Raw genomic sequence first — 15819 nt, 5'->3', positions numbered from 1 at the left:
TCTGAGCTGCTAACAGCAGGGTGCTTTGATCTTGCTCTGCAGTCTCAGAAGAGGCATTAACTGCTACCCTGACAAAGTACACTTCACATTCTCCACCATCTAACCCCAGTAATTTGTGGCCTCAAATTCGCTCCAAGAAAGCACCAACATTACCTTGACTCTGAGGTGAACCTGTCAAGATCAATTCTTACCACAACATAGGATACCTCGGCCTGTTACAGGCTAGGGCTCATATTATGCTGTTGCTTGCACATAATGGAGACGGTGATGTGCTGTTCTTCCCCACTAAGAGCAGAGCTCTCACTAAGTTCGTCTAATGGCTGAAGGACAAAAATTAATACCTTGCTGAAAAAAAAAGGTTAATCAGTGATCACAACTGTTCTGAAATTTCTTATTACATTTATAATGACCCACCCTTTAAACCCTGCCCAGCTTTCCGCAGAAGTTATTTCTGGGGAAAGTCAGTTCCACTTATTTCAAGAGAAATATTCCTGTCAGAATTGAATGTCACCTCTAAAGAGGGATTTCAAAACTGGGCCAACAGGACTGAGGCAAAAGCAAACGCTCTCCATCCGTTTCTTCTGTGCCCATCTCCATCGTAGGTAGCTTAACCTCCCATTGTCTCCAATATCTCCATATTCAATATCTACTATTCTTCAATATCTACTTCTGTGGCTGATCATTTCCCCAAAACCCCTCGGAACTTGCAGTGCAAAGCATTTACCGTGATGCCCAGAACTCAACTCCCAGATGATCCAGGTATTATTGCCACGTATTATTACCACGTATTATTGCCAGCCTCCTGCCTCTTATTGGGGAATAAAACTTGATTCTCACAAATGACGGTCAAGACTCAGTATCTAGAACATCGCTACCCCAGAAGAAATAAAGGAGATAAGAGCTCTTTATAGCTCCTCAAAGATCTTGATGTTTCCTCCAACTTAATTACAGAAGTTCCACCAAGTTTCAACAGCGCAACTGTTGATGTTTTAAACATCAGTTCTGACAGGACATGTAACCTAAAATCTGCTTAAGCTTATCCATTTAATTAGTATAATATTAGTGGGTTTCAGAGAGGAGCATATCCATCTATTGCATGGCTTCTTGGAGAAAGATTTGTTAAACGGATCTTATTAGAGCACACACACTGAACCACAAAGCACAAGGCATTCACTTCCCCAAAGATCAGCAGCAAAAGCTCCTTCCTGCCTCTCAGCCAGCCTAGGAACAGCTGCCTTCCTTCTAACCTACAAAGGGAAGAAAAAAGGCTTCCCAGAGTGCTGTATTTTTTTCTTCTAAATTCAGTCACTGCACCTCCCGTTGTAAAGGCGGGGTGTTAAGGAAGTGCATTTAGACTGCAGAGATCACCAATGGGTTAACAGCAACGCTGCACGACCAAACCCAGCTAAGCAAAAACCCAAACAGTGGCCACGCTTTCTCCCTCCAGCAGCTAAACAAGTCCCTAAGGCTGCTTAAACAGTTATATCACACTATCATTTAAGAAAGTAGAAGTTATAAGAGTACTTTCATTACTATCAGGCGTAATTCCTCACATGTGTTAATGCTGATTTACAACTGATAGCACACGTGGTGGTGTGGGAGACAGACGTGATCCTTGCATGACATTTCAGAATATAAAGGGTTCTGATTCATCCTCTCCTCTCATCCTTAATGCCACCTATTAACTTATCCATTGGGAAAATATCATTTCTGTTCAACAGCGAGAATCAAATGTCAAGCGCTCTAATACATCACCGCACCGTCCAACAGCCTGGCCCTGCAAAGATTTAGTCTTAATCTTCATGGTCTGCAAGTACTCTCTTGATTCCAATCAACAGAAAAGAGGAACACATGCATGAGCTTTAGCAAGGCAGAGCAATCTGGAATTAAGAACTGCCAGTTTTGTTTTGACAAATCCGCAAGACAAAGCATCCAAGGGAAACGCACAGATCTTTCAACAAGCCTCCTCTGTAGGCTCCCGTTCGTCTGTCACCACAGCAGAAACGCTGTAGAATGGAGCGTGCTCTAAGAGCCTGAATGAGAATTAATGGAACAGTTCTATTTGGTTTCTGCAGGAGTTGAGTTTTGACAAGCTCACATTTTAAACGTCAGGCAGTATTTACAGATTTGCTTGGACAAGCACATACCTTTTATTTGTCTCGACAAAAGGGAACTCCGCATACTTCGCTATTCAAGCCCGCTGAATGTTTTAACCAGAAGCTACAGGATTTCCATGTATCCGTGCAGTATTAAAGCAGCTGACTGCTTTTGGAAAACACGCTTACCTTACAAACATTTTCTAAAGTCAATGCATCTTAAAGACTTTTCACTAATGAAACATCTTCTGCCTCAGCCCATTTCTTTCTTCTCCTTGTATTGTCGTAACCCATTCCCAAAACACAGACGGGCTACACTTTGGAAAAGGGAAGTTCCATCTTGTAGATGAAGATAAGATGCCACGAGGGGCTTTCTGAAGTCAACATTTATCAAACTTTCTAATAAAAACTGTGGTTTCTTTATATTTGCCTACCTAGTCATAACATTAAATTAAAAGGAACTCCCTCCCAAGTTCATTAGGCAACGAACACAGAACGATGCTGTCCCCTCAACTCCTAACGCTGAAAGAGTACATGAAACGAAGCCGCACAAGTCGCCATGCGCTCACTGTGGGAGCACACCTAAGGCCCTGCCCAGGAACTTGTTTGTGTGGTCACACGACAGGAATGTTCCCACCTTCCATTTAATTATTTGGTGCCGACAGCTTCATCTTTCTCCGAGGGGCTTAAGTGCCACCACAGCATTAGTTTGAAGCACTCCAAAATCTGAAGCCACCGTGCCAGTGAAAACAAAACTGAAGAGAGAAATTTTACTAACACTTCTCAGTGTATGTTCTTCCTTAAGTTCCTTACTCAGTTTCCAGATTAAGAAGCATTACTGAAGTTAGCTAAGGACCCGATCACAGCCCTTTAAAGCACCACCAAAATGCACTACAATATTTTTTTATTTAGTTTACAGGGGAGTCTATCAGTACAGGTTGCAGAAAGAAAATGTTTAGTGCTATTTACAATTTGTTTTAAAACTCTGCTCTATACAAATTTAATTCTGATCAGTATGAACAATATTTCTGTAAATCTACCGCATATAAAGCATTTCATCAAAGCAATAACAATGGATAAAATAACCAGATTACATTTGAATGATGCCAATCATTCAGAAAAGAAAAGGATTATATAGAACATCTTGTAAGAGTCGTGGACACGTAAGTACAGAACACGATGTCAACCTGTGACTTTCTTTTAAAGGCTAAAGCTATTTATATGGAATATTGTTCTATTATACTACACGCCAATCTATATTTAACTTCTATAGTTATGTATTTTATAAGATTTTTATTAAATATATTCTACACATATTTGTAATTTCAGCCAGGAAGAATTCCTCCCCAGTGAAAAAAATATAAAATCTTTCTTTTTTTTTTTTTATTTTTAATTTTTTAATATTTTTTTTTACAGTTTTAGATGAAACTAGCTCATGCTTTAGTGCTGTGCAAATTTCTTTAGCATATCAACCTTTGAATTATTGATATGAAATAAAAGAATGGCATCCTTTTCATTATGTATGCCTTTAAAAATCAGCTTCTGATTTTAATACGATTGCAAGCACTAATACCAAATTCAGGTTACGTAAAGAAACAAAACTAGTACTATGGCAGAGGTTTTTCTTTTTGCTTTTTAAACTTTAATAATTCTTTTGAAGTCTCTAATGAGTAAGCATGACACTGGACACTAAGGTACAGATGAGAAAGTGACTGAAAAACACCAATTGTCAATATTCAAATACATAAAACTGATTAGTAGATGTTTTCTAACATTTATGCACAATAATAAAAGCCTATGAACTACAGGAAATAACCCCTCCCATATTAAGGCTAGGAAATGCACTCTCTGCACTTGTTTGTGCTGTCTGAATTAAGCACTCACCTAACGTACGAGACACAGAGTGCATGCGGTAACGAAAAGGATTAGTTTCATCAGCCCTCTACAGAGTGCTTTTAAATTACAGGCACATCGTTTTGTTTTTGTTTTAGTGAAAATATCTATAGTTAGAGTTGGTTTAGTTAGCATTCTGTGCCAGGTCGGCCACCACTCAGGTTGACTCAGGTAGAATTGACTTAAGTTATTATTTTTTCTTATTTGGCCATAAATGAGAGTTACTTTCACTATAGGTATACTATTTTCCAGTGTTGCATTATACATTGTAGGTTACTACCAGGTATCTCAAATGTTGTTACAGACTGTTGATGAGAAATATACTGTCAACCATACTTAGTGCAAATTGCATCTAGAAAGCTCGACTAGTTAGATCTGGTTAATAAGAGATTTTTGTGGTAGCAAAATGATTCCTGCTATGGAAAAGAACACATTAAGTTTTCAGGAGATCAAATTTCTTCAAGAACCGATGCACTGTAGGATTATTCAACAAACAAAAAGCAGGAATTTAAAAAAAAAATAATAAATCAAAGTGTTCACAGATCTTTCTCTTTAAAAAAAGACTAATGAGACAGTGTTCGTGTAATAGTTCAGTTCCATGGATTTACAGACAGGCTCTTCCTACAGGTGTTTGAAGCAAGGTAGGGCCTCTTCTATTCCAGCAGCATGAAAGACAAAGACTATATTACATCACACTTAGCAGGTAAAGCTAACAGGGTTTACAGGATTACACAGCAATTGCTTTCTCCAGTTTTTTCACGGTTCCTTTGACCTGCGGAGAAAGAAGAAAGTTTTGCTCAGAAGCTGTTTCTAAAAGGATCAGATTGTTCTGTGTGTGAATAGACTGTGCTTGAGAGAAGAACGTGCTTCATTTTCTATTAATAAAAATAATGCATGGTTTTATTATCTACACACAAACAAATTAGGAATATTTTTTTTAATAACAAATCTGATGTTTTGAAGTTTCTACATTTTACAAAAACGCTAAAACAGAAAATTAATTTCTTGCTCTTCTATAAACTTCTCTATTATGTAATACTTACACAGCCTGAGACATGACTGCTTTGCCACATATTTGAATAAGAAACACTTCTAATGTGCAGCTTACCTTGAGAATTTGGTTCTGGCAATGTCTCTCTAGCCACCAAATGCATCACTGTTGTTTTGCCAAAAGGAAGTTTTAATGCTGCAAAAGGAGAAAGGGATATTTATAATACGTTACAGCAATCTCTTATCAATTGAAATCAACCTTGACCAGATTTGCAACTGTTCAGAAGCTCATACATAACCTTTGAGCTACTTACTATAAAAAATGTATTCCTGGCAAAAGTTCTCTAGATTGCCATCTTAGGACACAATAATAACAACTGAAGCCATGGTGTTCTTAGGAGTCACAGAATCATATCATAGAATGGCCTGAGTTAAAAAGGACCACAATGATCATCTACTTTCAACCCCCCTGCTGTGTGCAGGGACACCAACCACCAGACCAGGCTGCCCAGAGCCACATCCAGCCTGGCCTTGAATGCCTCCAGGGATGGGGCATCCACAGCCTCCTTGGGCAACCTGTTCCAGTGCGTCACCACCCTCTGTGTGAAAAACTTCCTCCTAGTATCTAACCTAAACCTCCCTATCTAAGTTTACAACCATTCCCCCTTGTCCTGTCACTATCCACCCTCGTAAACAGCCATTCCCTCTCCTGTTTATATGCTCCCTTCAAGTACTGGAAGTCCACAATGAGGTCTCCCTGGAGCCTTCTCTTCTCCAAGCTAAACAAGCCCAGTCCCCTCAACCTTTCCTCATAGCAGAGGCATTTCAGCCCTCTGATATTCTTTCTAAGAAATTTAGTTGTCCTCTCACAATAGAAAGAGGAAGGCCAAGACTCAGGCACTAAGTGCCCTTTATTCATAAAGATGAGAAAAAATGGCTACTTCAGCCACTACATTGTTAGTTCTGAGACATTCAAAACACCAGCCACCACTGCAAAACTCATTCTCCCAAAATATGCTTACACCCATCATGTGCATTTCCGAGATACAAAGTGTCTGCATCATACTTTATAATATTCAAGTGTGACATCACGGCACGTGCAGAGCATCAAATATAGAACACAAGATCAGATAAGCTACTCCTCGCAACGCTGCCAATGTGGGTCTTATTAACAAGTTCCACAGTTCATTCTGCTTACTGTTGAAACTCACATTATTTTTTCACGTTCTAATTTAAATATCCCAGCGCAGTGCTGCATTGGGGATTTATCACTGCAGTATAATACCAAGGCTTCTAAATCAAAATATTCACTTCTGCTCATTATGTTAAACAAGTTCTCACTGACAGGCTCAGTATTAGAAACTTTATTATTTTTTAATCTTTTAGAAGAATTTTTACAGGATTTTTCCATTGTTTTCGGTTTGTTTCCTCACTCCTAATCCTAAGCAACTTTCTGAACTATTTTTCTAGCGTGCAAACTGAACATTCGCTCTTTTTAAGGTGTTTTTTTCTCCTCTTATAGAAGGACAAAAGTTAGTGAGAAATAGAAATATAACAATGGCTTCACCCTAAACACATAAATCATTTTGACTTGAGTAGAATTCTTCCTCTTAAGCTCAATTTATTACTTCTGTTTTCACACAGAGCGCATCAAATAATTTTAAGTGAATAAATGAATGTCTCATGGATCTGGAAATAACGGAAGAGAAAATGCTTTTACTCATTTTAATCACTACAGCATAGATAGAGAATTGTGCAGTAAAACAAACAAACATGATTTGCTCACTACTCACATTTGATACAAGCATAGCTACAACATTGCCAATAGAAATGATTTAGTAGCCATGATTCTGAAGAAAAATCAAGCTGATTATGACACTGGTGTAACATACAGAGGGCTACACAGATAAAAATGTCCCTGAAGCAGCTGTACTGGAGGAACAGCTGCCTCTACAAAAAGCAGACCTGAGAGTTGCTCAGTATACTTGAAGCCTGCAACTAGAAGCTATTGACAGCCTGTGGTCTGAGAGGATAAAGTATTTCAGGAACTCTTCTCTGTGCTACAACTGAGAACTCTGTAAAGAGCACATTAAGAGCCTGTTAAACTCAACATAAAATGATTTTCTTCATTACATAAATTCCTGGGCCCAAGAAAGACCAAGATTTCACAAATTAATCACATTAGGGACATCTTACATAATGTTAAGACACTTGAGGAGACTTGATTAGCGAGTCGTGGAGATTAATTATTTACAGTAATCAAGCAAAAAGCTCATTTTTTTAATTAATTTATTTCAGCTAGTAGTTTGCATAGTTTAGAAACTGTTTGCTTTGGAGCACCATGAAAGAAAGAAAGAAAGCTTCTAAATTAAGCCCAGTAATCCTTTCCTGCTATCATCTTTGCTCTTTCATTCGTTTGCTTCACTTAAACTAAACCTTTATTTAATTCCTCTCCCATCTATGTAATTCTGCTTTTATTCCAGACTTTCTACTGTCAGGTTTCTCCCTTCACTCTCTGTTTAGTATATGAACAGCACAGGGCAGGATGACTTTCCCTCTTCTTTTAAGTAAGACATTGCCTATAGCCGCTGTCCAACAAGACAAAGACAATCCCCAACCTGGCACAGGCAGGAAACAGGGTATCTGAAGCACCATGGGTAGCAAGACAAGCTTTACAGACACTTCTCTATTTCTTTACCACATGCAATGCTGTAAGCCTGGCTGTTTCACAGAACTGTAGGGGTTGGATGGGGCCTCTGGAGATCATCAAGTCCGACCCCCAGCTAAAGCAGGTACCCTACTATAGGTTGCACAGGTAGGCATCCGGCTGGGTCTTGAATGCCTCCATAGAATGAGACTCCACAACCTCTCCGGGCAACCTGTTCCAGTGCTCTGTCACCCTTACCATAAAGAAGTTCTTCTGAATGTTAATACGGAACTTCCTATTTTCAAGTTCTAGGCTATTGCTCCTTGTCCTATCGCTACGCACCACTGAGAAGAACCTGGCCTCATCCATTTGCCTCCCATCTCTCTTTAGATATTTATAAACATTAATCAAATCCTCTCTTCTCATCCAGTTTCATCTTTCAGACATTGCACACAGCATCCTTAATAAAATCACAGAATTGCAGGAGTTGGAAGGGACCTCTAGAGATCATCGAGTCCAACCCCCAAAATCACTTGATAATCAATTTACTAAATCATTTCAACAACATACAACCCAAAGTCCAAATCAGCAATCCAGTACACTGTCATAGCTGTTACATTTATTCACAAGATTGAGGTGAACGCATCCATTCAGATAAGGTGGTGAAATAAATGGTTCCTTTAAAATGCACTTTTCCACTCTGGTGTCTTTTCCTTCAATTTTCTTTTTTTTTTTTGAGGACTCTGCATTTAAAGGAGTCTCATTTTTTATGCATGTGAAGCTACAGCAAGAACACTACTATGTCATTTTAAATGTGATCAAAATGGACTCGTGTTTAAGAAGCCACACCACACTGTTTCCTTGGAAACTCTTGTTTCACCAGTTGATAAAGCTTCAGTACACAGTAAGTTCAAATTCCAGTCAATATTTCCTAATCACCTAAAGCAAATAAAACACTAAGTGCTATAGCAGATATATAGAGCTGCAGATAGAGAAGCATAATGGAACCGTATTACAGTGGCACAAGAAACTAAATATTGTATTTACCAAGAAAGCTTTTTTTCCCCCCTACTTTTAAAATTCACCAGTTCACTTGGGGTTATTAGTAGAAACTTTAGTAATGAAATAACAGCCTTTCCAGGCTGCTACAGGAATTGTTGTTGCCCTTTGAGCTGTTTACCTCACTCCAGATAGATAAACTCATTCCTACTACAGTAAGCCGCTCTCTTAGATTTTTTTATTTCATTAAAAACAAGACAGCAACAAACACCTTTGAAAAACACTAACATACATGTCAGGTATGTCAGGTCCTTAGGGTAAAATTGTGATGATTAAATCGCAACGCATGAGTGATTAACAATGAACTGAAATGCCCAGAACCAAAGCATTCAGAACACAGAGACTGAAAGAAGGTAAAAGTCAACAGCACACAGCTATTATATTTCCGCATAACTTGTTCAACAAACATTGAAGACTGCTTCAGGTTTAGACAGATATCAGTGAAGAGAACAAGCACTAGTAGTTAAAAACAACACCCACAGGTGAATGGTAAAGAAAACCCCAATTAGCTCTATTTGCCTGGAAAATGTAAGGCAAGATCCACGTCTGTAATTGCAGACATGATCCAAGAGTGAACATTTATCTTTCAGCCCTTCTCCAACCAATGTTAGCTACACACATTGGCACCAGGTAAACATACAAATTAAAGAGTGAGTAAAAATCTCAGAGTTCTCTCAGCTGAGGTGACAATCATCTTTTCAGTTTATACAGAAGCATTAAAAATTGATTTATATGGAGAGTAAACCTATTTTAAAAGTACATCATCAGCCAACATTAGTAATGGCAGACAATGAATCAATGGCTTTATCATCCCAACCGCTCCATAATGGAAATACCATCATAAGCAGTCCAGAAATGTTCCTTCCTGGTTCACATGAACTTCAGAAACATTTCATTAGTGATTTTGTATTGCATTATCCTCCGTCTATAGCAATCAAGCAAACACATGAACACCCAGAGAAGGTAAGAGTGTTTGTTTTTTAAATGGCTTGAATATATTCACTGGAAAAGCTATTAACTCTGACAACTTAGTAGAGATTAAAGGAAAGATCACTGTCACAAATTTGCGTCACACCTCCATCCAAGAGAGCCATCTAAAAAAGTATAGAATTGCAGAAAAACTTGCCACAAGGGGGCATAATTGAATTGCATTCTCTGAGTAGATAAAGGGGAGCCATTTACTTTTATTTTCACCTAACTGTGCACTTGTATCCCTGGGAGAGCACTGGACAACAAGAATGCTTCCCCTCATTCTCATTCATAGGGTGTATGTCTTCATTGCACTAAGGTTTAAAGTACTGTTTACTCAACTATCATAATCTTTATCCAATATTTTAAAACACTCAAGTGTTTATGTAGTAATTTGCCCTCAAAGCAGGGTAAGAAAAGTGGCAAAAATATTCCATTTGGCAAGGCAACAAATAAAAGCAGCATCACCATTTATTTCTACAGGAGTCTAAACAGACCAGCTGGTACACCCCAAACTTTAACAACTAGTCAGAACAGAACAGGAAAATACAATATAAGATACAATATGTCATTCTACACCTAAGGAAAACAGTATAAAGCAAATCACATTGTGATCCTGAACAGGGAAGTAATATTTACTGCATTGGAAAATAATAATAATAATAATGCTCTTTGCCTTGTTGTAACATGGATAATGAAAATTACTTTCATACCTCCTAGTGTCACATTGCCATGAAGAAACCTCCCTTGATAAATAAGCCGCAAGATATTTGGACTGCTGACTTGTTCTTCTTCCCAATCTGAAAAGTAAGAGAATTTCCAGTTAATGTTGCAGCAGCAGCTCCTGTTATTTCTCTCACCTTCTGGAAGAAAAGCAGTAACAGGATTCTCCTGCATGAAACACTGAAGAGAACACAGAGTGAAGATACACAGTTCAACTGAAATATGTTCTTAAATGTATTTGACACTAGGCACTGAAACATCTAATTGCATGCCTGCAAGTAGAAGTGTTATCAATTTATCTCGCCGACCGCATGAGATATTTAAGATGCATATATACAAGTCCTGAACAACATATTTCTAAGGGCAAGCTGGCTCCTGTTCACATTGATGCTTAATACTCATTTTGCTAAAACTGTGCTTCTTTCTTCTTTGCACAGCTCAGGGGGTTCTCAAGCTGTACTCATCCTCCTCACACTGCTGTCTAACTGGAGCCTTTCTCCAGCGCTGAGAAGCAGCCGCATACAGCAGTGCATGTGACCAGTCACTTGAAACAGGGCTCCCAGATCACAGAACCGAGTGCACAGTGGGTTGCTCAGCGGTACTCGATGCCGACCAGCTTGAGCCAGTTCCATGTCCAGAGGCAGCAGGGAACTAAACAGCCCAAACAGCCACTGCAGGGAGGCTGAACAGAGGGCTCTCACAGAGGAGACATTTACTGGTATGTTTTAAGGAACGTCTCCAAGAACAATCTGGGTATGTTTTTATGGAGCAAATAGTGATTCGGGAAAAACAAGCATACATTTTCCTATAATGCATTTCCCATAACTCCTAGGCTGTAATAAATCATTTATAAGCCAAGATGATCATTTCCTACTCTTTCACTGTTCCCTGTAAAAATATGAACAAATATATCTGCACTTTGCTTCTGGAATAAATATAAAAACCTTTAAATGTTGCATTTAAATGGGCTCTCTGGGAGCAGCTTCTTCTGTTTCTCAGCTGACCAGATATCTGCTAACAGCTGCTCACAAATGTGCTCTTTTGCAGCTTTTGTAGCGTTTGTATACCAGAATGAATATTCAGCAGGGGATGGTGACCGAAGACAGAGGCCAACCTGTTAACTGGGAACATACAATTAGCACACAGACAGCGGCAAGGCACCACAAAAGGAGAACTGAAAAGGGGAAAGGAGGAAAGCAGTGGGCAGCCGGTGGGAGCATGAGGGTGGCCGGGCTGGTAGGCAGGGCAGCAGCTGTAGGGTCACCGGGTGCAGGCCTGGGCAACGGGCTTTGATATAACTTGGCAACAAGAGCCATTTCAAATATTGCCACTCGTCGTCTGGCTCAATTGTCTGGCAATGAAAGCACGTGCCATTTCAGCTGCGTTGGGAGGGGGACTAAGCTAAGGGTTGGAATTATCACACTGCTAGGAGAAACTACTTTTTGGAAGGTAGCAGGCTTACGTAATCATATTTACTCTATAGCATTTGAACTGCACAGAGACTCTGGCTGTAAAGATCAGCCAGTTTACAGTACCATAGTGATACAGAACAGCAACCAGAAGACAACAGACTGTATGTTGGCAGAGGTATTTCCTCATTGTTAACCTGCCAATTTAACCATCTTTTTAATTCTTGCTTCTTGGCTTGCAATCTGAAACATTTCTGACACTATTTCAATTTCCAAATTCCACTGGTAACCATGTGAGTCAAGGAGAAAATATTTACCTATGACCTTTTTTTCTTTTTTTCCCCAATTTCTTCCTCTTATTAAAGCTTAACAGATAATTGCTGAACAAAATGTCTTTTAAAGTTATTTAGAAGAAAAGGGATGCAAAGGAACAGGAAACCTACCTACATTGTATACATGGATATTAACTTAGCATTCTCCAGTATGAGCCAGGAAATCCTTAATCAACAATTGCATTACCAAAGGAGGAAGAGAGGTTTGGCTTAAACTCTCTAGCATGTGACTGAAGATACTTCATGGTTGGTTTTTTTTCCTCCCCACAAGATCATGACAAGTCACGACAACAGTAAAACCAGTGATTTCATATCCTCTCCATTTCAAACAAACTTTTGTTCTCCTTCGGATTCCTCAGTCCTATGGCACAGAAGAGTGCTCTCACTTAAAAAACAGCTAATAGGCTAATAACGTATATGACAACCTATACACTTTTCCCAAGTAGTTTCTTCCTCAGTCTTTTAAATTGTTGCTATTCTTCTTCGTGCAGGCAGTTAAATATTCATGAAGAAGGTTCAGAGTACTCCCGTGGGATACCAGGTAATCAAACCGATGCTTCCCATGTCCAGTTCTGTTTTCTATTTTCTTCACAGTGAGATTTTAAAGGCTGAATTTCTTCTCAAATATAAACTCAGTCTGCAACCTTCAAGCTCTTCACACGGTAGTAAGAGCAGATATATTAGAAATATATGTGAATAACAAAACGCTACCTAACTTTCAAATATAGGGCAATATTTGCACCTTTGATTCTGTTCTGTTAACTTACACTATGTTTACCAAAATCAGTGGCTTTCCCAGCTTTAAACCTTTACTAGTGTAAAGGAGAGCTGAAGCAAACCCATGTCACACACTCAGTGCTACAACCAGTCCACATACTTCTTGCTACAGTGGCATGAAATCGCTTTAATTATTATGATTTCCCTGGTTATTCAGTACTAGTTCATACATTACTTCACATGCCTAAAATAATGACTGCCAAAGTCTTCCTAATCAAATGCCCCAACACAAAATGAAAGCACAAAAGAACCCTTTGCTTCTGAATGCTGCTGCATTTTGCCACGCATATAAAGAGGCATGATACAGGTGTTAGACTGCAAGATCACATGTACAGAAATAAACTTTATATGCTCACATTATGTACAATAGCAACAAATACATGACATCAACCAGAATTCTTAGCATAGAAGTGTCGTGTATCTGACATTTAAGCCTCTTTCTTCATTATTATTTTTATTAAATGCATAGTGCTGCATATGTAATGCTACATCCCAGCAAAATGAGCGACCACAAAAACTCCTGTTCTTACTGATCTAAAAGCTGGAAAGCTTAAAGTCTAAGATACAGATTATCAACATGAACTTTTTGGCATGGTTTATTATCTATCCCACCTCTGCGAATAAGACACAACAGAGACAGATATTGTAGTGTTGTAGACTTGTGCAAATAATAGTCTTTTTCATCATCAAAATAGTAACCCAGATGAAATCCTGTACCAAAGGAAGCATTTTCTTTCATCATATGTAATGCTATGTCTGTGCTTTGGCTATTTTCCCATGAAATCATACTCAGGGAAAACAGTAGCACTTTGTCCTTACAGAACTATTCACATATGTGAATAATACACCTTAGTCTTCAATTCCAATTTACAAGAGTAGCATTCCTGCATAGCACCAAATATATAAAAACTCTTAATTCCCTCTCTGTCTTCTAATTCCTCTTAAAACACTCTTTTACACTTCATTTATCCTTGGGAAAATATTGATACAGATCCTTTCTACGATAAGGCAGTAAGCGAGAAAAACTTGAGACTCAATACCACAAATGCATTTCTGTGACCCACCATGTTTTCCGCTAGCTGATCTCACATAAGTAGTTTTGTATCTCCAGCATTTCATGGTCTTCCACTTATCATATACTCTACCAAAATTAACCAAGTATCTAAAGATAAAGAAGTAACTTCGGTCTGGGAAAGTGAGTTTTAGAAACCAAGTGGGAAACAGTCAAGACATCTAAACCTAAGAAACAAACAAAGATTAAGGCAAGATGACAATTTTACTTTATGTAAATCTGAATGTCGAGAACACATTTATTAGCATTTCAGTCTGAAAACATGGGGAAGCTTTAAACTTGCCATTAAATTGCCAAAGGCACACAGATACTCACCCATCGGCCAGTTGTCATACACATGTTTTGCAATATCTGCAGCAGAGTCATTTGGTGAGAACAAAAACTCTTTCGTTTTTCCGCTTACCAAGATGAGGCGCAAATTTATCTGTAAATAAAATGCACCATTAGGAAAAGAACTGAAGAAGGCTTAATTAGACATATTTTTAAACACATTACTACAAAGTTGTCATCAGTTTTGGAAAAGAAATTTCCCAAAGCAATCTGACAATACGCTCAGATGGTGTTAAAAACTGGGACAAAATAGGAAGATAACATTTTAACAGCTGACATTTCTGATGTTGAACACCAGAAGATTGTGATAGGTAGTGACCAAATTGAGGGCAACACTACAAAACCCTTTTAGCAGAGTATGAAAGAAGTCTACCAAGAACCACCAGCAACATATCACCTTGAATAAAAATATAAACTGGGAAGATTAACCTGTAGACATAGCACTGAAAAACACGATTTGCATTGCAAACAGAAATCAAACTTGGGTTGCACAAGTGACTGCTAGCAAGGACCACCAAAAGTATCTGTGTAGCCAGCACTTGCAATGTACAGGACAAGTAGGAATCCATGTTCCTACACAGACTTCATGCTTTGGCCTACAAGCCTGAATCCTATCAACTTTTAGGAAGGCCTTGGCAACCTAACTGCCCAGATGCTTTTTCAGATCAAACTCTCACGTTGTACCCCACATTCATAAAACCTTTTCTTCTTGGAACTATTTTTTGTTGGAAATCACGAAATTATTCTTCTAGTTCAAATACAATAGGAAAAATTGACCAAACTCTCAAGACTGCAGGGTCAAATATCTCAGTGACAACCCTGCCTCATTTGTCCATTTTTCTGGTTACTTCTGAAGCCTAATCTATCCTAAATGCTTTGGCTTGGATTTGTTTCACCTATCTTAGAGAATCTAGTAGAAGTAGCCAAGTCACGGTCTCCATCATGCTATACACTTCATCAAAGCTACCTTACCACGTACTGTTCCTTCCAATTCCCTTGTTAAGGTCTGTAGGAAAACCAAATGCTTTGCTCTCAGCCCTGGGAAGAAGCCAACCTGGATCTGTTTCTGAGGAAAGGCCACCACCACCACCAAAGTGTCACCGCATTATCCCTGCCTGCATGGAATACGGGAAATCACACAGAATCCACAAGAACAGAATCTCTGAGAGTGCCGTTTAGATTTAGGAAATATTTCCAAATCTCACCAAGATTTAATAGCAAAAGTAGACCAAAATTCACTATTCCTGTTCACTCCAAAGAACTGCAACTTCAAGTTCTATGACTACATTTGGCAATGGTTGGGCTATGGCACTTGTCGTTTTGCTTCTATCATCTTTCAGATGAAATAGTTCCTCCTGGCCCTTCAGCAGTCTCCACCGGTGTATTTATAGGCAACACACAGATGATTTCTTTAGTTGGACTGTACAAGACACGCTCTTCAAGCTTTCTCTGGTGAGACACCATTTCCCCCTTAGCTGCCTGTCTCTCTACACGTTTTTCTTTCTCTCCTCAAACCAGATGA

At 38.8% G+C, this 15819-nt stretch overlaps 1 protein-coding gene across 1 annotated transcript in view; it reads right to left on the bottom strand.

The window, feature by feature from the left end:
- Positions 1-2983: 2983 nt before the first annotated feature.
- Positions 2984-15819, bottom strand: part of UBL3 (ubiquitin like 3) — a 58171-nt gene continuing 45335 nt past the window's right edge. The window contains exons 2-5 of the mRNA XM_072326390.1: positions 14283-14391; positions 10368-10454; positions 5098-5175; positions 2984-4761 (exon numbers count right to left, since the gene is read on the bottom strand). Of these exons, the coding sequence (XP_072182491.1) occupies positions 4709-4761; positions 5098-5175; positions 10368-10454; positions 14283-14391 (327 nt within the window). The 3' untranslated portion in view covers positions 2984-4708. The remainder of the gene's footprint in view (positions 4762-5097; positions 5176-10367; positions 10455-14282; positions 14392-15819) is intronic.

This window comes from Excalfactoria chinensis, chromosome 1 (assembly GCF_039878825.1).
Source record: "Excalfactoria chinensis isolate bCotChi1 chromosome 1, bCotChi1.hap2, whole genome shotgun sequence".
Taxonomy (NCBI): domain Eukaryota; kingdom Metazoa; phylum Chordata; class Aves; order Galliformes; family Phasianidae; genus Excalfactoria; species Excalfactoria chinensis.
Note: the sequence above shows the minus strand (reverse complement) of the source record. Positions and strands in the feature narration are given on the sequence as shown.